The 26,453-nt window shown below is 45.6% G+C and overlaps 1 protein-coding gene across 2 annotated transcripts in view; it reads left to right on the forward strand.

The window, feature by feature from the left end:
• Positions 1–20,443: 20,443 nt before the first annotated feature.
• The window catches only part of FAM122B (family with sequence similarity 122B), a 31,986-nt gene continuing 25,976 nt past the window's right edge, over positions 20,444–26,453 (forward strand). For both annotated transcript variants that reach the window (XM_029606658.1, XM_029606659.1), the window contains exons 1-2: positions 20,444–20,883; positions 24,242–24,320. In XM_029606658.1, the coding sequence (XP_029462518.1) occupies positions 20,783–20,883; positions 24,242–24,320 (180 nt within the window). In that variant the 5' untranslated portion in view covers positions 20,444–20,782. The remainder of the gene's footprint in view (positions 20,884–24,241; positions 24,321–26,453) is intronic.

A 26,453-nucleotide genomic window follows, 5' to 3' on the forward strand; every position in this document is an offset into this window, starting at 1 on the left:
GGATGGATGGCTGTGCAGTTAGGCAGGGCATCGGGGACACGTTTTCCAAACATCTTTTATGGCAGTAGTCACCCCAGTGAGACAGTTGGAAAGTATTCCAATCAAACTGTGGAGTGTGTATTTTCAGCTATGGCAATCCTAGGACCACAGGATGTATAGCCTTGTCCAAAATCAGGAAAGAAATAGTCTCTGTGTGCGAAGTCGAATAGGGATCGTGGAGAAGGTAACTTTGCCAGGCAATGGTTCGCCATGGATAGAAGAGAGTAATAATGGCGTCGGCATGCAGCCGATGGGAATCTGCAAATGTTCTACGAGTTGCCGAAGGATAAAGTTTCCACTGGCTCCGGAGTCTACTAATGCCAGGGTATGGAACTCCTGGGTGTCCAAGTTAATGGTGACAGGCAGTGTTAACGGAGGAGAGGGTGTGGTCAGGCCTAGGAGGAGTCCTCTGGCAGATCCTAGGCCTGGGAGTTTCCCGGACGGAGTGGACAGGAGGGTACCGCATGACCTGATTGGCCACAATACATGCAAAAACCGGCCTTCTGGCGATGATGTTTCTCCTTTGAGGATAGATGACTATGACCCATCTGCATTGGTTCCTCATCCTCGGTGCTTGATGATGTGGCGGCCTTAGTAGATGACGTTGGGCGAATGCATGGGGCACTCAATGCCATTCTCTTGGTTCCTCTGACCTCTTGGGAACGTTCACGCAGACGATGGTCTATGTGACCAGCGAAGTCTATAAGGGAGTCCAAGGCCTCGGGGAGTTCTCGTGCCGCCAAATCATCCTTGATACGGGGGCTCAGGCTCTCAAGGAATATGGCACGCAGGCAGCCCAGGTCCCAGTGCAATTCAGACGAGAGAGTCTAAACTCGATGACGTAATCAGTCAGTGATCTGGAACCTTGTTGCAGATGTAAGAGTGTAGATCCGGAGATGGTCTTTCGACCTGGGTCGTCACAGTGCGGAAGAGGGCAAGGAAGCCCAGTAGGTCGTTAAGGATTGGATCCGAATGATCCCAAAGATGCAACGCCCAGGCCAATGCTTTTCCGTCCAGAAGGGATAAAATATATGTAGTTTTGGAAACTACATCAGGAAAGTAGGCAGGTTGTAAGGAAAAGTGCATGTTGCACTGGTTCAAGAAGCCTCTACTTAACAAGGAGTCACCTGCAAAACGAGGAGGTGCCGGCAAGGGCACTGGAGGCCGGAAGGGTGGCGCATGCATAGGTGGATCAGGCTTAGCAGGCGTTGGAATGGAGTCCAGCCGATTATTCAGTTGATTGATGGCGCTAGCCAAAGTCTCTAGGATCTTCTGCTGTTCTGTGATTTGTTGGGCTAGGCCAGGGATGGCCTGGACTGCTGAGACCTGTGCTAGGTCCATGGACTTGGCAATCTGTTAGGATTCTGTTAGTATGTGGGCCCTGGCCTGAGGTGAGAGATGGTACCGCCTATGGGGAGGAGCCCCGTGAGCCTCACCGTCGGGAGGTGAGGTCTCAGTGACGTCAGATACAGTATCAGACTAGAGTCTTTATTAAAAGAGATAGAGGCACTACCCATAGAGCAGGGGGTGCCAGAGAGGAGGTCACACAGACATGGAGACACAGGGTCGGTAGAATGGGAAATGCCCAGAGGGAAAACTCTGTAGAGTTGGTAATGGTCCACAAAGCGGGGTACACAGATGAAGTCTTCAGTAGAGATGGTAGTGGCCCACAGAGCGGGGTACACCGATGAGGTCCTTAGTAGAGATGGTAATGGTCAGTGGAACGGAGTACATCAGAGAGGATCCTCAGTAGAGATGATAGCAGTCCACAGAGCGGGGTACGCAGATGAGGTCCTTAGTAGAGATGGTATTGACCCGCAGAGCAGGGTACACCAGTGAAGGTCCTTAATATCGGTGATAGTAGTCTGCAAAGCAGGGAACACCAATGATGTTAGCAGTAGAGTTGGTAAAGGACCGTAGAGTGGGGTAAGTCTGAGGGAGTCCTCCATAGAGATGGTAATGGTCCGCAGAGCGGGGTACGCCAGAGAGGTCCTCGGTAGAACAGGAAGTGGTTCGCAGAGCGGGGTACTCACGAAGAGAGTAGCGATGGTTCCAGGGAAGCCCCGGGGAACGAGGCAGGCAGAGTCCCAGGCATCAGGCCCTCCAAGGAGTGGATAGCCGAAGATGAGAAGAGGGCCTCCGAGGAGCGGGTACCGAGACGTCTACGCCAGGAAGCAGGAACTGGAACGCAGGGCCTCTGAGAGTGAGGCGGATTTAGCAAGGATGGATCTCTTTGCCAAGTCGTCTGTAAGCAGGGCCAGCTGGGTTAAATATCCTGAAGGGATGATGTCATCCGGAGGGGACGCCCCCGAGGTTCCCGCCATGACGTGTTTAAGATTGGCCCATGCAAGCGCGTGTGCCTAATGGATCCTGATGGCAAGATGGCGGTTTCCAGCGTCCGTGCCACTCCGGGAGGCCTGGGAGTGGTAGACAGGCCATTGGCTGCTGGCGGAGGCTGCCAGTCTTCCCCATGGAGTCAGGGAAGTGTAAAGAGAGGTAAGCAACAGCGGTCGCAGCTGTCTGCGACCGACGGGCGTAACACCCGTGTGTTACGCCAACTCCTCTCGGCTCAAAGGTCCACTTCTGCAACATTTTCTTCTCTCTCATATTTACATACTCTTTAACGCATGGAAGTTCATGCTCTCACATGCTCGTTCACACATTCCCATTCTAATTCTATATCATTTCACATTATGTCATTCATTGCATATTGTTCATTCTGCTATCATGATTTCTGTTTGTGGCAGTGTGTTTATCAGCATATTGTTAATTTATGCTAGATCATATGCATTTCTAAAGAGCCATGTTTTCAGTTCACACTTGAAACTCTTTCTTTCTGTTATCAGACGTAATGATTCTGGAAGAGAGTTCCACAGCTTGGGGCCTGCTATGGAAAACATTCGGTCTCTTGTTTGTGTTAGGTGTGTGTTCCGCGTTGTAGGCACCTTTAGAAGTCCTTTGTTTTGGGATCTTAGGTTCTGTGGTTTGTATGGTTGGAGTGTCACTCCAGTTAAGCATGGGTTAATGTTGTTGATGATGATATTAAAAATTAGAGTTAATACAATATAATGGATTTTGTATTGTACAGGAAGCCAGTGCAGTGCTATCAGCGAGGGGGTGATGTGGTCAAATTTCCTTGTCCCTAGTAAGAGTTTGGCGGAGGCATTTTGTAATAATTGTAGTGTTTTTAATAGTCCTGAGGGTAGGCCTAACAATAGCGAGTTGCAATAATCTAAGTTTGAGAATATTAGTGTTTGTAGAACAGGTCGGAAGTCTTGGGTTGTTAGTAAAGGTTTCAGCCAATGTAGTATTCTTAACTTGGAAGAATCCTGTTTTAATTAATTTGCTTATATGCTTTCTTCATTGTTAAGTTCTCATGGAGCTGTATTCTAGGGCCCGAACTTGATCTGAGGGAGTGATGTTAAAGATTCCCAGGTCTAGGGATGGTGGTTTGATTATCATTGGATTTCTCTGTAACCACACAATTTCAGTTTTTTGGAGGGTTAGTGTTAGTTTCAATTGAGAGAGTTTATGTTGTAATGTCTTCATGTATGTTGACAGAGTCAATGCAGTTTTTTCAAGTGTTTTCTCGAAGGGGATGTAGAATTGAATGTCGTCTGCATATAGGAAGAAGTTGATTCCTAGATTTGCTAACAGCATACATAGAGGTAGCAGATAAATGTTGAATAGAGTATCTGAGAGTACTGAGCCCTGTGGGGCACCAGTATCAATTGGAAAAGTGTCAGAAATATGATTGCCCAATTTGACTTGAAAAATCCTATTTTCTAGGAAGGAAGAGAACCATCTGTTAACATTTCCATCTATTCCTATTTTTCTCAGTTGATGGCATAGCAGGGAATGGTCAACTGTGTCGAAGGCTGCTGTTAGATCAATTAGTACCAGGATATAGGAATCATTGTTGTCAAACCCTTGTAGTATAGAGTCAGTTAAGGAAATGAGTAGGGTTTCTGTTGAGCAATTTTTTTCTGAATCTGAATTGGTTTGGATTTAGCATATTATTGTCTTCTAGGTGGCTTTCTAATTGTGATAGCACTGCTTTTTCTAGAATTTTAGCAATGAAAGGCAGGTTGGATATTGATCAATAATTGTCCCAATCATCAATTCTGCCTGTTTTATTTTTTATGATTGGTTTAATCACAGCTTGTTTAGGTCTGGCAGGGACCCATCCTTCTGCTAGTGAGTGCTTTATTATAGTTGTGGTTGTTGGAGTGATTACGCTGTTTACTGATTTCAGGGTACTTGCAGGGATTGGGTCCAGTGGGTGAATTGCAGGCTTGAGTTCTGTAATGATTTGGTTTATTTCGAGTTTAGATATGGGGTCGAATGTGTTCCATTTTGCTTCCCTAGTTTTTTTTCAGGCTTTTTTGTTTACAAACAGGTAGAGAATTGTGTTTTTAATGCATTGATTTTATTTAACAGAGCAGTGGCATATTCATTGCAGGAGTTCTTTACAAATTCATAGTTATTTGATATTGAGGATCTGGAAAGAAATACGACAAGTGAGGTAATCAAATTTGCAGATGATTAAAAATTGTTCAGAGTAGTTAAATTGCAAGCAGATTGTGATAAATTGCAGGAAGACCTTGTGAGACTGGAAAATTGAGCATCGAAATGGCAGATGAAATTTAATGTGGATAAGTGCAAGGTGATGCATATAGGGAAAAATAACCCATGCCATAGTTACACAATGTTAGGTTCCATATTAGGTGCTACCACCCAAGAAAGAGATCTAGGCGTCATAGTGGATAACACATTGAAATCGTCAGTTCAGTGTGCTGCGGCAGTCAAAATTTTTGACTGGTGCCCCACAGGGCAGTCAGATTTTCGCCCACCCATCCCGACCCCCTCACCCCCACTCTACCCATTCCCATTCCTCCCTGTTTGCTTCGAATTACCAATGCAGAAGTAAATTATCTTAGACTACTGTTAACAAATTTCCAGTAAGACATCTGTACAATCAGGAACTAGGAATTTTCCATAATACCATATTTTAGACATTGTCTTTTTTGGCTATTTATTTCTTCTTTAAATGCTATTTAGAAAAGCTCAATCTAAAACATAAAGATTTAGACATATAAGACTTTGTTGTGCCATGTATATTTTGCTCTTATGTTGACGTATATTTTGCTCTTATGTTTATGTTTTTAGCCATGTATATTTTGCTCTTATGTTTAAATGTTATTCAAAAAAGTTATACAATATGTTACTCAAAGTATACAATATGTTACTCAAAGTTATACAATATGTTACTCAAAAAAGTTCTTTGTTATATGTAATTGCCCACAAGCAAGCTTATTAACTGTTCTCTGTAAACCGATTTGATTTACATATAATGTAAGAAGATCGGTATAGAAAAACCATAAATAAATAAATAAATAATAAATAGCAAACAGAATGTTGGGAATTATTAGAAAGGGAATGGTGAATAAAACGGAAAATGTCATAATGCCTCTGTATCGCTCCATGGTGAGACCGCACCTTGAATATTGTGTACAATTCTGGTCGCCGCATCTCAAAAAAGATATAATTGCGATGGAGAAGGTACAGAGAAGGGCGACCAAAATGAAAAAGGGAATGGAACAGCTCCCCTATGAGGAAAGACTAAAGAGGTTAGGACTTTTCAGCTTGGAGAAGAGACGGCTGAAGGGGGATATGATAGAGGTGTTTAAAAATGAGAGGTCTAGAATGGGTAGATGTGAATTTTTTATTTAATCTTTCAGATAATAGAAAGACTAGGGGGCACTCCATGAAGTTAGCATGTGGCACATTTAAAACTAATCAAAGAAGTTCTTTTTCACGCAACGCACAATTAAACTCTGGAATTTGTTGCCAGAGGATGTGGTTAGTGCAGTTAGTATAGCTGTGTTTAAAAAAGGATTGGATACGTTCTTGGAGGAGAAGTCCATTACCTGCTATTAATTAAGTAGACTTAGAAAATAGCCACTGCTCTTACTAGCAATGGTAACATGGAATTGACTTAGTTTTTGGGTACTTGCCAGGTTCTTATGGCCTGGATTGGCCATTGTTGGAAACAGGATGCTGGGCTTGATGGACCCTTGGTCTGACCCAGCATGGCATGTTCTTATGTTCTTAGGATGATGGGTCCTTGATTAGGTTTTAACAGTTTTAAAGAGTAATTTGGAATTAAATATTACACCATGAATCTGTTTTGCATAGTAGTTGTTTTTGCTTTATTTATTTGCTCATGGTATTTTATTAATAGTGATTTGTATTTTTCTAGAGATTCCGTAGATTGTCGTTTCCGCCATTGCTTTTCAGATTTTCTCAGGGTCTCTTTAGTGTGTCTTAGTTCTTTGCTATACCCATGTTTCTTTACTTTAGCTGTATTGCCTTCATTCTGGAACTTTTTTTCTGGATTGGGCGTAGGGTATTGTTAAGGTTTGTGGGTATTTGGACCCTTGGCCTGAGGTGTGAGTTGTCACCACCTGTGGGGAGGAGCCCCATAGGCCCAAACCATCAGGAGGCGAGGTCAGGCACAGCAGGGAGCTCTGGGTGAGGCTGTGGAGAGGTCCCGAGGAGTCATGAGGAATTCCCCAATAGACAAGCAAGTTGAAGATAATACCTGGACTGAGACCCCCGAGGGGGAAGGCGCCAGGGAGGCCGCATAGCGGAAAGGCTTGAGACTGACATGCAGGAGGTATAGCAGAGAGACACCCCAAGGGGCGGAGCGAGGGAGGTGCAGCTGTAGTGACGTAGGCAGGGAAGCCCGAGTGAGGTCTCCGAAGATAACGTATGTTGAAACCCGAGGAGCGGGGAGTACAGGCAGTCTCTGTACGATAGAGAAGCACAGCCCCAAGGAGCGGGGAAGTGCAGGCAGTCTTAGTAGCACAAAAGTGCAACCCCGAGGAGCGGGAGGTGCGGACAGTCGCAGTGTAGCAAGAGAGCACTTCCCTGAGGAGCGGGATGGTACTGAGAATCTCTTATATAGTACAAGGACGCAGCCCCGAGGAGCGGGGAAGCGCTGATAATCCAACACAGTATGTAGGCACAACCCCGAGGAGTGGGGAAGCACTAGAGTAAACTCCTGAGTGCTAGAGGTGTTCCAGGGGGCAGCCCCGAGGAGCAAGGAGCCTTGCAGACTAGGACTTTAGGAAGCGCAGGGCCAGCCTGAGGAGTGGGGGAGGCCAGGAGACAAGGTCCCCGAGAGAGCGCTCACTGGCCCCCCGAGGAGCAGGTACCAGACAGAGTCCAAAGTCCAACGGAGTCCAATAACGTAGCCACAGGAACACGGAGCAGGAGCTAGAAGAGACGTACGGAACTTGTTGCCAAGTCGGCTAGCTGAGGGCGAAGGTGGAGCTTATGTACCTTGATCCGATGACATCATCATCAGGGACACCCCCAAGGTTCCCGCCAAAGAGGCTTCAAAGGAGGGCCTGGTGGCACACGTGCGTGCCTAGCAAGGCCCAGAGACAACATGGGTGGTGGCGGCGGCGTCTCGGCAGCCATGAGGAGCCATGGAAAACGCAACGGTGGAGATTGGCCTGTGCCACGAACAGACCCGGGAAGGACTGGAAAACTGTGCAGGATGTAAGCGCGGTCGCAGCCATCTGCGACTGACGGGCATAAAAGATATCAGCTATTTCATTGACGATTTTATCCCAGGCATCAAAAGATGAGGAGGCATTATCGTGATCAAAATCAGTAATTTTATTTGTAATTGTTTCTTCAAGTAATTTTGGTTCTATCTTTTTTTCTGTAGGTGAAAGATTGATTAATATTTGAGATTGTTTGCTGTGTGTTGAGGAGGGTTATTTCTGCTTTTATTCGTTGGTGATCAGACCAGGGTAATATATTGTATGAGGAGTTGATTACGCAGTTATTCTGATTGGTGAAAATTAAGTCAAGGATGTGTCCTGCTTTACAAGTGGAGTGTTTACAAATTGTGACAACTCATTGCTTGAAAATCAAGGGAGGCAACTGAATTTGGGATTTATGGATTTCCCTAAATCAAGAGATTTATCACCAGTGTAAACTTTTAAGAGATATTTGATTGATGTTCTTTCTGTACTGGTTGAGGCTATTCCCCCTATAAATAAGGTTTACTTTCTTCCTAATTGTTGTGCTCGGGGTGGACCCTTGTCCTGGGGCAAGGATGGAATGGCTCCTGAAAGGAAACAGGAGGTAACTGGCCCCAGGGGGCGGAGCACTGAGGGAGACAGAGGCTAGGTAAAGCTTCACTACTGGAAGCCCGAGGCCCCCTCGGGAGCAGCCCATGGGGACCCGGGCCGCTTGGACTTAGGTGGGCCTCGCAGGTTCTCCTGGGAGAATGGAAGTCCGGCGTGCCCACAGACACAGAAGGAGCGTGGTCAGGTTCTAGCTGGAGCAGGTAGAACCAGAACAGAGTTGGCGATGATAAGGCGAGGGCCAGAGCCAGAATCTGGAAGCAAGGTCAGCAGGCAAAAGGTCAATGTCCAAAGGTCAGTCCAAGGAGTGGTCACCGAAGCAAGGGTCAGATACCGGAGGTCAGATGTAGTCAGAGGCAAGCAGAGGTCTAGAGGCAGGCGGCAGACAGGCGAGCAGGTCTGGAACAGGCTGAGGTCTTTGAGGCAGGTGGCAGACAGACGAGCAGGTCTGGAACAGGCTGAGGTCTTTGAGGCAGGTAGCAGACAGGCAGGCAGGTCAGGAACAAGCCGAGGTCAGTACCAGAAGTCAGTCCGAGGGTACTACCTGGGAAGGCAGATAGACGAACACAGGAACAGGCAGGACTCAGGAACAAGGATGCAGAAACAAGTCAGGAACGGAACTGGAACAGAAGGATCCTGGAACGAGACTAGGAACAAACAGGAACAGACGCGGAGACAATCTAGCATAAGCCGACCCGATTGCCAAGGCAAGGAAGTGAAGTCAGGAACTTCCTTATATTGTTAGATCAATCAGGGCGCGCCGCAGAACCCAGACCCTCCCTCGGCCCTACAAGTGTCAGGGCAGGCTGCACGCTTGCGCGTATGGGTGTGGCTAGCGTATAGGGAGATGCCGAACCTTGGTGTGAGGCCTGGCACGCAGTGGAAGGCCCGGCGACCGCCGCCGCGGGACACCGGGGCCTAGCTGGACTAGCAAGTACTGTGAGGGAGGTCGTCCTGGGACCCGCCGAGGAACTATGGAGGTGAGCGGTCCCGTGTGCGGGACGGCCGCGGGCGGGGCGCGTAACACTAATAGGAGGAAGACCTTACAGAATGGGGATTTTATGATATCGGCAAATAAAGATACTTTAAGCCTTACAGAGGATTCGGAAAGATCTGATTATGAAGAATTTATTAGAGCTACTTTACTTGATAGAGTAATGCGTTTTATTTTTGGAGAGCGACTGAGAAATTTATGGGGTAACATATTTGGGTTTTTCCTGTTGTAAATAAGGCAATTCAAAAAAGAAGGAACTTTTTTTTTTCAATGCACCAAGAGATGCCTTTCCTTGGTGCTTCTTTTTTTCTACACTATCCTATGCATTCCCAAGTTAACTATGTTTTTTTTATTCCTAAACAATTAAGATCATTTTTAGGTTTGAAAAAATTGAATAGGTCCATTGTATTCGATGGTGCAGGGAATGTGTAAGTGTAATTAAGAATGTCCATGTGTTCCACTAGGCCTTTCATTGTATAAATTTTTATTCTTATGTTTAATGCCTCCTATATACACCATATTTTCTGGTGTATAAGTTGCACCAGTGTATAGATTGCACCCCTGCCTAAACAGGACCTTTGCCAGCAAAATCCATAGATAAGTCGCATCGGTGGATAAGATGCAACTCTACATCCTCCGTTTGACTGATGCAGCGATAACGGCTGATGGCATGCAGGTGGATCATGTGTACGAGGCGCATGGTGGCGGGGCATACGTGTGCATGTGCACAGTATGTGGCGGAAGAACTGGAGAGAGAGAGAGCGAGCTGCATGGCGGTGGGGCATATGTGCGGGTGAACAAATTGGAGAGAGAGAGAGAAAAAAAATGCAGTAGATATGTTGCACTGGTGTATATGTCGTAATTATGATATTTTGGGGGGAAAAAATGATTTATACACCGGAAAATACAATATTCTGCATAAATTGTGGGCTATAGGTTGAAATTCCTTTTTTTTTCTTGGTAGTATGTGGCTACAAATGTTTTCTGGAAATTCAGTGTTTCTGTTAAGATCTTATTATGATATATTTAAAATTTCATAAAGAATAAAAAATTATTTATACTTGAGGTAATGAAGGGTGAAGTGACTTGCTCGAGGTCGCTGGATGTAGGATTTGAACCCTGGCTTCCAGGCTCTAAATTGGCCTTTTGATAATTTACTAGGGCTGTTTAGGCTCCTAGCATCATTAGATTCCTACATTTAGGAGCCTAAAAAGTGGAGGGCTATGGTGGTGGAGTTAGGGAAGGGAAGAAAGTCAAGAGTTTAGACACCTAATTTAGGATCCCAGATCTAGGCACATAAATAGCAGGAGCCTAACTTTTAGAATCCTCAATTTATTTGAATTTTCCTTAGTAGAGAATCCATCAAACTAGGGCAAGAGAACACTGTAGAAATCTCATCTTTGTGTGACTTTCCTCACTCAAAATCACGTCAAGTCTTCACTGATGTGTACTGTGCTGTTTGTATGTCCCTCTGTGCATATAAAACTGGTCCCAAAACCCTAGACCACCATCTAAACCTCACCTCGAGTTCCTAGCTGGCCCTCCTTTACTGATATAAAGAATTGACTAATATGAGAGCCTTATAAAGAATCTCTCTCCCTCTCTCTCTCCTTCTCTCTTTCTCCTTAGCACCAGGAAAAAAAGGGGGTAGTTATTTCCACTGCTAAAAACATGCAGTAATGCCCCTCATTTTCATTGATCCCACCCTTTTCAATAAATTTGCCTTGTGATATATAGCATAGGTGTTAGGGCCATAATGCATTTTGATAAATGACCCTGTGAGATAGGCAACTGGATTGTTTTCCCTTTCTTTTTCTTCTGTTTTTATGTATTCTACCACTTGCATATTTTCTGAACAAGATTATTCTTGTAATTACATATTTAAATGTAATTTAAATATGTAATTTAAACCGAACTCCTCCACATCTCCTCCAACCACGATAACTCCCTCCCACAGCCCCTCCACAACACCCAGCTCGCTCATACGCATGTAAGAGATCTGGGGGTAATTCTCGACAATCGCCTAAACCTAAAGAAAATGATCAACATCACAACTAAAGATTGCTTCTACAGACTCCAGGTTCTTAAAAGACTCAAACCCCTCCTATTCTTCCACGATTTCAGGACAGTTCTCCAATCCTTGATATTTGCCAAAATAGACTACTGCAACGCTCTCCTCTTAGGTCTACCCATCTCTTCCACCAAGCCACTACAGATGATTCAGAATGCCGCAGCCAGAATTTTGACTAACACCAACCGTGGAGAACACATCTTACCTATCCTCAGAAACCTACACTGGTTAGCAGTTAACGTCAGAATCCTACACAAATCACTCACCTTAATCCACAAATCCATCCACAATCAACTTCAACTCGACCTCGAAATCCCCCTCAAACTCTATACCTCCAACAGACCGATTAGAGAAATCCACAAAGGAACTCTGCAAGCTCCCCCAACTAAAGCCACGCGCCGCACCTCGACCAAAGACCGTGCTTTCTCGACAGCAGGACCAACTATTTGGAATAACATCCCTTCAGACCTAAGGCTGGAACCATGCCTCCCTACATTTAGGAAAAAACTTAAGACATGGCTTTTCTGCCAAGCCTTCTCAGATCCCCTGGACACACACTAGATGATCTTATTCCCTTCAGGAGCGATGGAACTTTATACCGCTAAGTTCATCAAGCGCCAGCCCGCTTACCTTATTATATTATTAATATTATTCAGCCATCCTAGGCCTCTCTTTCCAGCTGATTAAGCCTCCAAGTTCGCCCTCCTTGTTGAATGTAACTTTGCCGCTTCTGTTCATATATTTATTTTTGTCTCAGTTGTTACCCTGTTCGATGTAAACCGATCTGATATGGTTATTACCATGAAGGTCGGTATAGAAAAGTGTTAAATAAAATAAATAAATTAAAATAAATAAATAAATCTTTCTTGATATTCTTACATTCACCTTTCTTTTTTTCCTCTTTACATTCATTCAATCATGCTGTCTGCTTGCACTCCACACACATTATACATGTTAGCACTTTTCTATATAGCAATTGCTCATCTTTTCATATAGGCAACACCCATGCGATTATGAATTCTTAACACTGTAAGAATTTTAGGAAACTCCTATTGCACTGAGCCACTGTTCAGCTACATTATCAAGCTTGATTCATTTCTATTAACAACTCATAGCATTACTATATATGTCATACTTCTATCACACAATCTACACACATATTTTACTCACATTTCTCCCTTACAATAATGCAATGCATATAGTGTACACCCTCACTTATGGGTCATCACTCATATTTTCTCTAGTATGCACAATACACATAAAGTTATACTACAATCTACAAACACAATACATAGATAATGTATATCAATAAAATATTTATGAAACAGAAAAGAGAGATGGAGGGTTAGGGCAGGGACATTGCTAGCCATGGGCACACAAGGCTTATAGCCCAAATCTATTGGCCAGTGCCCTGAATCTCAAAACAGCTGTTCTGTTTCCTTCTCTGTAGGGAAGAGGAAGGGAGAGGCTGGAAAAGTGAGCAGATTCATTGTTTTCTTCCCTGGAGTGTCTGCTCCAAACTCAGTCCCTCCCCCTGTCCCCATAGGAGGAGGGTTGAGACTGCAGGTAGCATGTCAGGAGAAACAGGAGCAGAGGGGTTGGACCAGAAACAGCCACATTCTGTGATTCCAGGACTCAGGATTCAGCTGAGAGCAGAGTGGGGGAGGTGGAGGAGGAAGGAAGCATCCTAGAACACAATCAAGGAGCTGTGAATGATTGATGGGGAGGGAGAGAAGGTAAGAACATAAGAACATAAGAAAATGCCATACTGGGTCAGACCAAGGGTCCATCAAGCCCAGCATCCTGTTTCCAACAGTGACCAATCCAGGCCATAGGAACCTGGCAATTACCCAAAAACTAAGTCTATTCCATGTTACCATTGCTAATGGCAGTGGCTATTCTCTAAGTGAACTTAATAGCAGGTAATGGACTTCTCCTCCAAGAACGTATCCAATCCTTTTTTAAACACAGCTATACTAACTGCACTAACCACATCCTCTGGCAACAAATTCCAGAGTTTAATTGTGCGTTGAGTGAAAAAGAACTTTCTCCGATTAGTTTTAAATGTGCCCCATGCTAACTTCATGGAGTGCCCCCTAGTCTTTCTACTATGCGAAAGAGTAAATAACCGATTCACATCTACCTGTTCTAGACCTCTCATGATTTTAAGCACCTCTATCATATCCCTGAAAGGGGTGAGGTGAAGAAATGATGAATGTTGGTGGTGTGAGAGAGGTGGTGGTGGAAGAAATACATTTTGGGGGTGATATGGAGGGTGTCAAGTCCAGGGAGTCAATCTAACACATAGACGAACAGGAACTAGAAGAACAGGAACCGGGAACCACAGGAAGGCAGGAACACACGATGAGACGATCCAAGGAATAGCAACAAGTACTCGGAGTACGAGGAGACCTGTTGCAAAGGGAATGCTATGGAGCGAGGCCTGAGCTTTTATAGGCTGAAGAGTCTGACGTCAGCATCCAGGACCGCGGCCAGGTTCCTGCCGCGAGCCTTTTAAAAAAGAATCACTGATGCGCGCGCCTAGGAAGGGGCACGGTGCTGGTGGCAGCACCTCTCCGCGGGCCACGCGGAGAGGCCCAACGAGCAGGGACATCCTGGTCGGCAACACTGGGCAACGTGGCAGGCCTGAAGGCACCAGAGGGAACCCGAGGTCGGAGCTGGCGGCCCACTGCCACCAGCGAAGAGGAGCCAGCAGCTGGAGTCCGTCTGAAGAAGTGAGAGGGCCATGCTGCAGGGCTGCCGCGGGCGGCACGCATAACAATGATGGGATGAGGGAGACAAACTGGAGAGGATGGAAGAATGGTTGAGAGAGAGTGAGAAAGACAATGATGGGGAGTGGTGTGAGGGAATGGTTGTTGGGCAAGAAGGGAGCCAGATAGGAGACTTATGTGGGGAGCAACCCAGTGAGGGGGAGATTGAAAGTAAGATGATCAATGGAGAGGAGAGTTTGACAAGTGAAATGTTGGTACCAGGAAAACTAGAGGATGAGAGATGAAAGACAGACTAAGGGAAAAAGACGGATGAGATCCAGGTGTGAAAGGATAAAGAGAGTAAAGTGATGCTGATGTAAGGAAGAGATTTAGAGTAAAGAAGAGAGAATTGAAGGAAAGATAGATGTCAGGAGGGGAAGAAGGGATGAAGATGGGAGAAAGAGAGAAAAAAAAGTAAAATGGTAAGAAAAGCCTGAAAAGGATTTAGGAGATGAAAAAGAAAATGTTCACTCTAGTGACTGGAATATGTGACAGTGATCTAGTAGTTGTATGGCTCATGGAGTAAACTGGATTCTTGGCAGGCTGTGATAGCTTTCATTGGATCAATGTAAGTATTATCCCAAAATGTTATACATAAGCTATCAAAACCACATTAATGCCGTCTTAGATGTGAATAATGTCTCTGATATGAAATCTGAAGAACTGGTTTCAAAAGCTCATGTACAATATTTTTAGATGTTGATCCAGTAAAGTTTTCAGAACCTGCCAAGAATCCCATGATTGGAATGTAATTTTCCATGTTAAGTTATTGATTGTTATATGTAAAATATATTTTTTCTTGTATGAAAAGAGGTGGTATAAGGCTCAATAATTTTATGAAGACAAGGAATACTTCACCAAGTGGAAAAGAGCTGGTGAAAGCCTCTTGTTAAGAACATAGCAGCACATTACTGATTGTACAAGAATCAGCCAGTGCAATGTATTTCTTGGACTTTTCCAGTGTGGTTGCTACTGCTTTCTTAAATTGCCCTCTAAGGCCAGCAGGAACCCAGTAATGTTTTTACAGGATTGTGGAAGGCTGGTTGTGATAGCTGAATTTAATTATCAAAATCTAAAGAGAAGACTGTATTTACCCAAGTAGCACATTTAAAACAAATTGGAGAAACTACTTTTCCACTCAGTGCTCAATTAAACTCTGGAATTCATTGCCGGAGAATGTGGTAAAGGAAGTTAACAAAGCTGGGTTTAAAAAAGTTCCTGGAGGAAAAGTCCATAAATCATCATTAACTAGGTAGACTTGAGGAAAACCACTGCTTATTCCTGAGCATAAACAATAGTGGTGTGCAGGCCAAACATTTTTGTGTCATATGAGGTAAATTTCTGTGTCGTTTAGGTATTTTCACCAATTTTTTTGGGTTTTTTTAAAGGTTTTGGAAATAGGGCACAATATTCCAAATAGTGTGCACTATTTCCAAATAGTGCTCACTATAAACAATAGAAGGAAAAACATGAAATTTTGTGTTTTTTCTATTTTGTTTTGAAAATGATATGAAACAACATAGACATGCCAAAGTTGTTTCAAATGAATGTGCATCCCTATTAAACAACATGGAATCTATCTACTATTTGGGATCGTATCAGGTACTTGTGACCTGGATTGGCCACTGTTGGAAACAGGATACTGGACTTGATGGACCCTCGGTCTGACCCAGTATGTCTGTTCTTGTTCTTATTTGCATGAGTCCCAAGGGCCTGTGGTCCAAGTCTTTTCAGCATCTAGCAATGTTTTTGGGCTAGGGGCTGACAGGTAAAGATGGAAGGCTGATGTCAGGGCTGTCCATAGGGGGAAGTAAATAGGAATGACTGCTCTGGGCCCTGCACTGTCATGGTAGTCCCTCCCCAACATTCTAAGTTCAGCATTCCAGGACCCCATTATGGTTGATTTGCCCTGGGCCCTGCGCCTTCCTAATGTCAGCCTTGGCTGTTGGTGCTGAGAGGGAAAAAACTGAGAGTTGAGGGAAAGAAATGGAGGAATTGGTGAGGTGGGTTAGAGCTGGGGGATGACGGCTGAGGGAAGTGACAGAGTTGACAGGACAGAAGAGAAAAATGAAGAGAACTTGTCATGCTTTGAGAGCCAGAGAACGGAGAGGCTGAAGGCACAGTGAATAGGAAAGCAAAAGGTGGATACAAAGTGAGATAGTAGGGGTGAAAAGACGGAGATGAAGCGGTGAAATTAGAAATGATAAGAGGGAAATAGAGGGGTGAGAAACAAAGAAAAAGACAAGAGAAACAGAAGAGGAAGAAATGTAAAGCAGCAACCAAAGAGACAAATAAGAGTCAGACGAGCAAAATGAAGAGAAAGGAGGAAAGAGGAGAGAGAGAATGAGAAAGGCGATATATAAAGAGAGGAAAGTAATTTGAAGAGAACTAGGAAAAAGAGAAGACAGATTGTTAGTGTTTGTGGTAGTTGTGGGTGGATCCTTGGGCCGGTGGCAGATGACCACGCCCCCGGGGGAAGATCCCGAGAGGGTCTACCGGTCAGGCTCAGAGTATGGAGACAGACACACACTAGTTCTTTTATTAAACAGTATATGGAACCACCAGAGGTGGCAGTAGTGAACTGGAAGTGCCCAGCTGGGCTGTATTCCCTCAGATACTGGAACAGCGATCCTGGATAACTGAGCTGTAGAGAAACTGAATATAGTGAGTAGGCAGGGTATGCAGAGTTCAGGAACAGAACCTTGATGGTAACACTCACACAATAGTCTCTTGGAACAGCCCAGGAGCTGGAATGAAGTAGGCCCTCGAGGAGCGAGTACCTGGTTCCAGGGAATGCTGTGAGAGAGAGATGGTAACTCACTGGTGTTGTAGGCAGCGATGACTTCCTGGCAGAAGTGGTATTCAGTAGCAAGTCCAGGAACGTGGGCCCTCGAGGTGTGAGTACCGGTTTCAGACTGCGATCTGAAAAGCAAAGAGAAAGCGAGGCCTCCGAGGAGTGGGTACCCCTGGTAAGTCCGAGGAGGCAGAGTAGCAAGGTATGTGGAGAGCGAATCCCATCCACCGATACCTGGAGGAAAGCCCTTGCTAACTCGAATCATTAGCGATTTCAAAGACCTTAAATATCCGGTGAGGATGATGTCACCTCAGGGGGACACCCCTGAGGTTCGCGCTACTGCTGGTACTTGAGTTGGGGCCGCGCCACACACGCGCCCTTAGGCTGCTGGGAAACATGGCGGAGTGCAGCGTCTAGCCAGTCCGGGGTCGCCGGAGGATAATGGCAAGATGATGCCGTGGCAGCCAAACTTCCAACAGGCAAAGTGGGAGTCGCCAAAGAGGTAAGGTGGGTGTAGTGGAGACGTCGGGCAGCGACGGTCACAACAGTACCCCCCTTCAAAGGGTGATTTCCTCTTTGGGTACCAGGCTTGGGTTTTGAAGGATGCATGAGGTGGAACTGAAGAAGCATCTCTTTGTCCAGAATATTGGTCTGAGGCTCCCAAGAGTTTTCTTCGGGGCCGAAACCTTCCCACTTTAGAAGGTATTCAAAAGTATTGCCTCTTACAAACATCCAGGACCTCTTCGACTTTGAATTCTAAGTCGTCTTCTGAATTGATGACAGGTGGATCTTGAGGTTTGGAAGAAAATTCGCTGAGTATGAGTGGTTTCAGAAGTGAAATGTGGAAAGCGTTATGAATATCAGCAGCAGTGGATTGAGCTGCTGGGACGTCACTGAGCTTCAGTGGAAGTGGCGGTGTTGGGAACGTCCATAGCCCACTTCAAATGATGACACAGTAGTGGATCTTTCAGCTTGATGAGGGGACTTCTCAAGTCTTCCACTAGACTTATGAGAATGAAGTTGCCTTCTGCCCCTGAGTCCACTGGGGCAGGAGTCTGAACCGTGACCGGTCCGACAGTCAAAGAGACTGGAAGAGAAAGTGGAAGAGAGGGCGCGGTATGGCTAAGAAAGGTCCTCCTGCAGGACTTAGGCCCATCAGTTTTCTGGACAAATAGAGCATGTAGAGACATTATGGCCGGGCTGACCACAGTACATGCAAAGGCCGCGCTTTTTCCGGTCTTCTTTCTTTGGAAGTTAAACGTCCACGACCAAGTTGCATCGGTTCATCTTTATCAGCAGCAAGAATTACTGGAACCATCCGAGGTGCTGATATAGAACTAACCTGTTTCAACCCAGGTAACACCTTAGGCCGGAGTTCCTTCACCTTGTCCCGGAGCCGGTGATCAATCCGAGTGGCCAAGGCTACTAATTCGTCCAGCGAGTCAGGTGTTTCACAAGCAGCCAGCTCTTCCTTTAAACAGGTATCCAGGCCTCTGCAAAAGAGAGTCTTGAGACATCTGGGGTCCCAGCGGAGTTCTGCCACAAGAGTTTTGAACTCGATGGCAAATTCAGCCAATGATCTGCTGCCTTGCTTCAATTCCACCAAAGCAGAACCGGCTACAGCAGTTCGAGCAGGGTCATTGAAAATGGATTTAAACAAGTCCATAAATCCTTCTATGTCCTGCAAAATGGGGTCCTTGTGCTCCCACAAGGTAGATGCCCAAGACAAGGCCCTACCATCCAGGTATGAAAGGATGTAGGTAGTCTTGTAAAGAGCCGTAGGAAATAAAGATGGCTGTAAGGCAAAATGCATGTAGCACTGGTTTAAGAAGCCCCGGGCCTTCTGGATTTCACTGGAAAAGTGGATTTGAGCCGCCAGTGGTACAGCAGTTTTTAAAGTTACCTCCTGTAACTGACCTTCATGGTTGGAAGCTGTACCTTGAACCTTCTGTGTGTGTAGCTGATGAAATGCTGAAGTAAGTTTCTCCAAGGCGTCTTGCTGCTCCAAAATGCGCTGAGCCAGGCCCGGTATGGCCTGCAAGGCATTGAGTTGTGCCGGATCCATGGAGTTAGCAATCTGTTAGTGTTCATGGTAGTTGTGGGTGTATCCTTGGGCCGGTGGCAGATGACCATGTCCCCAGGGCATGATCCCAAGAGGGACCATAGGTCAGACTGAGAGTATGGAGACAGACACACACTAGTTCTTTTATTAAACAGTATATCGAACCACCAGAGGTGGCAGTAGTGAGCTGGAAGTGCCTGGCTGGGCTGTAGTCCCTCAGATACTGGAACAGCGATCCTGGATAACTGAGCTGTAGAGAAACTGAATATAGTGAGTAGGCAGGGTATGCAGAGTTCAGGAACAGAACCTTGATGGTAACACTCACACAATAGTCTCTTAGAAGCAGCCCAGGAGCTGGAATGAAGTAGGCCCTCGAGGAGCGAGTACCTGGTTCCAGGGAATGCTGTGAGAGAGAGATGGTAACTCACTGGTGTTGTAGGCAGCGATGACTTCCTGGCAGAAGTGGTATTCAGTAGCAAGTCCAGGAACGTGGGCCCTCGAGGTGTGAGTACCGGTTTCAGACTGCGATCTGAAAAGCAAAGAGAAAGTGAGGCCTCCGAGGAGCTGGTACCCCTGGTAAGTCCGAGGAGGCAGAATAGCAAGGTATGCGGAGAGCGAATCCCATCCGTCGATACCTGGAGGAAAGCCCTTGCTAACTCGAATCGTTAGCGATTTCAGAGACCTTAAATATCCGGTGAAGATGACGTCACCTCAGGGGGACGCCGCTGAGGTTTGCGCCACTGCTGGTACTTGAGTCGGGGCCACGCCGCGCTTGCACCCTTAAGCTGCTGGGAAACATGGCGGAGTGCAGCGTCTAGCTGGTCCGGGGACGCCGGAGGAGAACGGCACGATGACGTTATATTTTATTTTTAGTATAGTTATTGGAAAACGTGACAGTTTGTAGTGTTAAATTTGTTCTCCCTTCCTGAAAAATTTAATTCTACATTTTTTAACAAGTAGTGATGCTTTGCCATTGGTAGCTCTATCTTTAGTGCTTAATATTTGTGTAGTAAATACACCAAATGATTTTTTGTGCTTAATTTTATAGAGTGCTCGGTATAGAGATTGTTGGCCATAGAACATCTGACACCTCTTCTCTCAGCCCCCCACTCCTAAATCCCTGAATTCAGCATTGTAAACTCGGGCTGTCTGTGCTAGTGATCACCAACATAACAACCTTCTCTCTTTCCTTTGGGAACTTTCATAGGCTCAAGGTGCCAGAATTATGCTGTCAGGAAATCCACCCCGGAGCGGGAAGCATGCACGTTAAATTATAAAGTGCTTTGTTTTGATCTGAAAAGATACTGAATAAATGGATTCATCAATAACAAGATAACAGTGCACATATCATATAATACTGACATTACCTCCCATACCCACTATTTTCTAAATCAGTTATTTTCTTCCGACTTGTCAAGTGGAATAATTAATGTTTATTAAAAAAAATGCTCAGCCTAAGCAGAAGGAACACCCGCTCTCCGCTTCCCTCAGAGGAGAGAACCTGACCTGCGGCCCCAGCCCCGCCCCCTCCTCTCCCGCCGCCGCACTGCGCATGCCCAGCGGCTGTCGCACACTCTCCGGCCGAGAGAGGGGTTGAAGTTTTTTGTGTTGGAGTCGGGCTGAGGCTTCCCGGCGCGGCCGAGAGCGGAGCGGACCCCGTCCGCAGGAAGGCAACCCCGTCCGCGGTATCATGGGGGGCCGCCGGGCCTTGGACTCTCCGCTCCCCGACATGAATCTCCATTGATTGCTATTCTCGGGCCTAAAGCGGGCGCGGGGGGGGAGCGAGTGGCCCCGGCATGAGCGGGTAGAGGCGGCGGAGGGGGTGGGGGGAGGACGCTCTCGTTTTGTGCAGGGGGAGAGACTAGGCAAGAAGTCCCAGCGCAGATATGGCTCAGGAGAAAATGGAGCTGGACCTGGAGCTGCCGGTGCCGCCGAGTGATGGAAGTTTGAGGAGGTCCAATAGCGCCCCCCTGATAAACGGGCTGAGGTGAGGGGGCGCGCGCGCGCGCTCTGCTCTCTTTGTACCGGGGCTCGCAGCCTCAGCCCCGGCGTGGGGAGGAGGGGAGGGAGTGAGGGCGCTGCGGCTCCGCCGCCTCTCCCCGCCCCGGGCCTGCTGCGAGTCTCCTGGGTTGTGTAGCTCGTCTCCATCCCCCCCCCCCCCCCTCCCGATGAGGGATGGCGAGGGCTGACAGGCTGATGCGTTATGACATTTACTGAACATAAAAGACTGCGGCTCGGCACGGATAAGCTGCCTGTGTGTTTTGCTTCGAGACGGGCCTGAATTTTTATGCATGCACCATTTATAAAGTAAAGTGCTGCAGAATCGTTGGACGGCTGTAATATCTCAATGGCATTTCATGTCCAGCCGGCTAGGGACGAGGTGAAAGGGCGGCGATCCCTGATGGTACACATGTAACTAACCGTGCAAAAATGCAAAACTTCAGAAGGCGGCTACAGACAAGAGACATAACGATTAATTTTGTAGCCCCAGAGCGATCTCGGCTGTGCTCTGGTTAATATGTTTTGCCCCCCCCCCGACTGCAAATCGGAGAAACATTGTCGCTAAATGTTTTAGATTCCAAACGATTGTTACTGCAGTTTAAATTTAAGCCCAAGCTCTGAAGTTAATGCGGTGAAAAAGAAAAAATGCTGGGCCGCAAAGCGAAAAAAATTACAGTGCAAAGTAAGGAAACTGCAGGGACAAACTCCAGTAGGCTTCCTTTTTTTACATTTAGAAGGCTAGTTGTGCTAAAGGGGTTTTCCCCATTGTGTCCAAAAATGTTTAGTACATGTGACAGTGATTCCATACTTTTCTACCACTGAAGAACCAGAAATAGAGATTATACAAATTGCTTACATTGTAGTGCTGATTACAATTAAATGGTTAAAGCAGTTTAACACTAAATTGTGTTGACCTAGAGTATGAAAACCGACAAAGACGTGAATGCTGGCCAAGAATTCTAAAACTGACTTTGTAAACCGTTGTGATCTTCTTTTGGAATAAATAAGTATACTGCCACAGGCTTTGAACAAGCTTCCTGCTGACCTGCAATCCCCTCATTCTTCTGACCAAATTCCTGGTTCCAGATCGCATACTGCTTTGTCATTAGGATTGACATTTTGCTGTGGGCTAGGCAGATGCAGCAGAACTACCACTTGCTTATGATGTGAGACTAATTTTGACTAAAAAACCTTTACTCTCCTCTACAATATAGATCAGTATGTCATTGGTAGGTGGTTGTTCTCCTGTTTCAATGGAGAAGTACTTTAGTACTTAAGAATCTAGTTACCGGGACAGGGTGAGCTAGGGGGATTGAGGCCTTCTATCTGGGAGGTGTTAAAGAAAAACAATGACCCAGAGCTCTGAGGTTTTATCACATCTTTATTTGGCATTGTTTACTTAGTCATTTGAGCATGTCTTGTATTTCTACTGCTCATGTTGCAGTTGTGTGTTACTTTTTTTATGTCCTGACTAACAGGCCGATACAGTAAGGGTGCGTAAGAAAAAGTGCGGCAGTGCCGGGCGCCCACTCGTTTGCTGCGCGCACAGTTTGGATCACATACCGCTCGATACAGTATTTAAATGGCATGCAAATGCAAGCCGCGTCTAAAGCGCGTCCATGAAGCGCAATCCATTTTACTGTATAGAGTGCTATACAGCGCCTATACAGTATCCTGGGTGCGCTGGTACCTGTCATTTCAAATGACATTTGAAATGACAGGTACCAGGAAGTGGATGGTTCTCCTACGCTCGGGCATCGGGGGTTGCCAGTCCTCTCTCCCCCCTCCCGAAGCAAGGCGCAGGGCGAAAATCGAATCGACATGTTACTAAAGCAAATAGAAATTGTAACAAAAGTAAACTTACTGCATGCTTCCAGCAGTCCCAGTCCTCTCTCCCTTCCTCCCGAGGCGCCCATCGCGGCTCCCCTGCCTCCCGGGGGCAGCCGGCGGCGAAAGCGGCTTCCAGCAGCCCCGCCGGCGAAGGTGCATGAACGTACGTCCAATCTGGGCGCTCAAGCAGTGAAGGCGCAAGAGCACACGCCGTGACCTGAGCGCCCGGATGGACGTCCGAGGTCACGGCGTGTGCTCATGCGCCTTCGCTGCTTGAGCGCCCAGATTGGACGTACGTTCATGCACCTTCGCCGGCGGGGCTGCTGGAAGCCGCTTTCGCTGCCGGCTGCCCCCGGGAGGCAGGGGAGCCGCGATGGGCGCCTTGGGAGGAGGGGAGAGAGGACTGGGACTGCTGGAAGCATGCAGTAAGTTTACTTTTGTTACAATTTCTATTTGCTTTAATAACATGTCGAGTCAATTTTCGCCCTGCGCTTTGCTTCGGGAGGGGGGGGGGAGAGAGGACTGGCAATCCCTGATGCCCGAGCGTAGGAGAACCAGGCCACACCATGTAACTTGCTTGCTCCAACTCACCCACTTATTTGACCGGAGCCTGCCTATTGCTGTCACATCCCTCTCACGCCAGGGTCAGGGTAGGTGGTAAATTAGCGGGTTAAAGACACGGCAAAGCAGTTGGTTAAAAAGGCGATAATCGGGCCGCACGTTACTCTATGGGAGGGAATAGCTAATCCGATCGTTTACATATCATATACATGCCGCGGGCGGAAAGGTATACGCGTCGACTTAAAGAAGTGGTAAAGATCCGTAAAAACGGATAGTGAATCGCAGGTTAGACTTACGTGGCCAAATTGTGGTTAGAAACAGGGTAACCGCGGTCGCGCTTTACTGTATTGGCCTGTAAGTTAACAAAGAAATTACTTAAAAAAAAACAAAACTATCACCTGGATAATTAACATGATATTGGGGATTTCCAGATTTAAAAGTGCCTGAGGGAACTATAATCTGAGACCCTTGTATTCAAGAAATGTCGTACAGGCCAGTTTTCTCAGTGGTTTTGTGTGTGTGTTTTGAGCCACTGAGTTTCCAACTGACTGTCTTAGTGTGACACATCTGGGTTAGTTTGAATTGGAAGTCTGACCTAGCTTTCTCTCATTACAGAGAAATTAAATATTTCCAGCAATTAATACTCTAAATTTAAACTGGATTGGTGTTTGTAATCTAGGGACTGAGCCAGGGCTGGATTTAAATTTATGGTACCCAAAGGGAGAGAACTCAGGGTAGGGGAATTCTCCCCTGGAAATTGGACAACAGTTGAGGGAGTCCCAGTTTTCGGGCACCTTCAGAATTTGGCACCCAAGGTGTAGGTCCTTACATTACCAATGCCTAAATCCAGCCCTAGAGTGAGTCATATCTGAGAATACACTGATGTCACTTTAGAATTTTTATGTTATGAATGAAATAATTTTAAGGTAGTTTTTATTTTCTCTTTTTTTCAGTGATACGTCACAGGTTTTCCAGCCCTATGTGTTGCGAACCCGCAGAAATAGCACAACAGTTATGAACCGTCATAGTCTGGTAAATAATGTTAATTCTGTATATGCACAACACAAACCTAGCAGGGAAGAGGAGTAGAATGCAGTTGTTGAAATGATATGACTTAATGGCACAAACATATAAAATATCATTTGTAGAAACTCAGTCTAAGGCCAGCAGAGAACAGTACTGTTTTAAGATCATTTAGACTCCTTCCTGATTTGCAATGAGTTCACAAAATTCCAGGAGGTGGACAGTTAAGGTAACAGCTCCAGACTGGCAGGGGGTCCTTTACACAAGACCTTCAATCAGGCTGTTAACATTTTCTTGAAGTAGTTTTGTTTGGGATGAATGTGACACTCTGGGACCCATGCAATAAAGTGCACTCAGCTTAGTGCACTGGTCTACCTGCAATTGGGTGTGTGTGTTTTGGACATGCTAGCACCCGATGCAATAAGGAGACAAATGTATAGCCAACAGCTGCCCATTACTTGTAAATTCCATGTAGATGAGGCTATTAGCTATTACCCCCCCAATGCACAAACTTGCTGGTCGCCCAATGCACACTTAACGCGGCAAATGAAACTCCAGCTCTGGAGGTGGAGTAAAGTCAATTCACGAGTCAAGGGCTCATGAGAAATTTAAAAAAATTGAAAACAAAAAAAAGGTCCTCTATGTTGTCCTGCTTAGTATCATTGACACTTAAATTTACTGCTTGTGGTGTTGAAAAATAAATGTATATTAGTTTGATTAAAAAAAAAAAAATTCTTCTGGCTGCACAATTTAGACACCCATAGCAAGGGGCACCTAGTTATAGGCATCTTCAGCAACTTCAGCAAAACAACAAAGAAATCGGCCTGAAGAAGCGGGATAAACACAGATGCTCATATTGAGTGTCAGTTGTAGTTATGAGTGCCTGTTGCATTCGAGCGCTAGGGATTTACAATTCTCCCCATGTGCACTCTTTTTTTTTTTTTTTTTTTTTTTTTTTTTATGCAGCCCCTCATTTAAATTTAGCATCAGGTGCCCAGGGGATGTGGCTGCTTGCGTGTTAGGAAATGGGTGCTCAATGCGACTGTCCGTTTTTCAGCACGCATCTTGTTGCTTCAGTCCCTTTGATCTCAGAGGGGAATTTTCTCCAGGTTGCATTGCTCCTTTTATGGATCCCTTACCAGGAGAATCATATTTAGAAAGTAGTTCTGGTAGATTGGATAAAAATCAGCAATGACTTCTGTCTACCTGTACTATGACAACGCTGAGAGATGTTTATGTTGTACAAATCAAGAAGAAAACAACTCGGTTTTTAGTTTCAAATCTTTTTTGAAGGACTTTCATGTCTGTAAAGGTGTGAGATAAAATAAATTCGCCCCAGCCAAAGGCAATTAAATGGCTTCATATTTATAGTACATTTTTTACTAATTAAGGGACTGATTTAAGTTGAGCCGTAAAACTGCATGCTGAATTTCATTGCACAGGTTTTAATGCACACACTAAAATCTTTTTTTAACTCCTAATGCTGTAAGCTAGTGGTAAATACCTTCAGTACCTGAATGTAATCCACTTTGAAGTGCAAAAAGCGGAATATAAATCTAAAATAAAATAATGCATCAGGAGTTACAAAAAAAAAGTGCAGAAACACAAAAATGGGTGTAAAGAAAATGCTTAGCATGCATAAGAACATGATTTATACACAGAAGCCATGTTTTCAGCACATAAAATGACTTGTGCTCACAATTTTTGTGCGCATAAATCATTTTCTGCACAAGGCATGTTTTCTGTGCAGAAAATCTCAACTACAGCTTCTGTCCATAGAGTAGCATCAACCCTTGAAACTTTATTCCACCTCAGACTAGGAGTTATGTTTCCAATGCTAAGAAAACAAAAGCTAAGCCAATGCAGTTGTCTGCATTGGGGGTGCGGGGGTAATTGCCAATGCTGTCAGCATGGTGTAGTTGTGTGCACGTTTTTTGTATACAAATCTTGCTGTGTCGGCAGTAAAGAATGCACACAAAAAATGTACGCACAACCGTGGGTTTAACTGTGTGCTACACTGAGCACACCTTATTACATTGGCTCTTAAAATAGTAATTGTATTATGCTCTCCAGGTTGGTGGGGGCCTGGGAATACTGAGGGGTAGGGGACATTGGAGACCTGATCAGCACTCAAGGATGTCA

This window comes from Rhinatrema bivittatum, chromosome 6 (assembly GCF_901001135.1).
Source record: "Rhinatrema bivittatum chromosome 6, aRhiBiv1.1, whole genome shotgun sequence".
NCBI lineage: Eukaryota > Metazoa > Chordata > Amphibia > Gymnophiona > Rhinatrematidae > Rhinatrema > Rhinatrema bivittatum.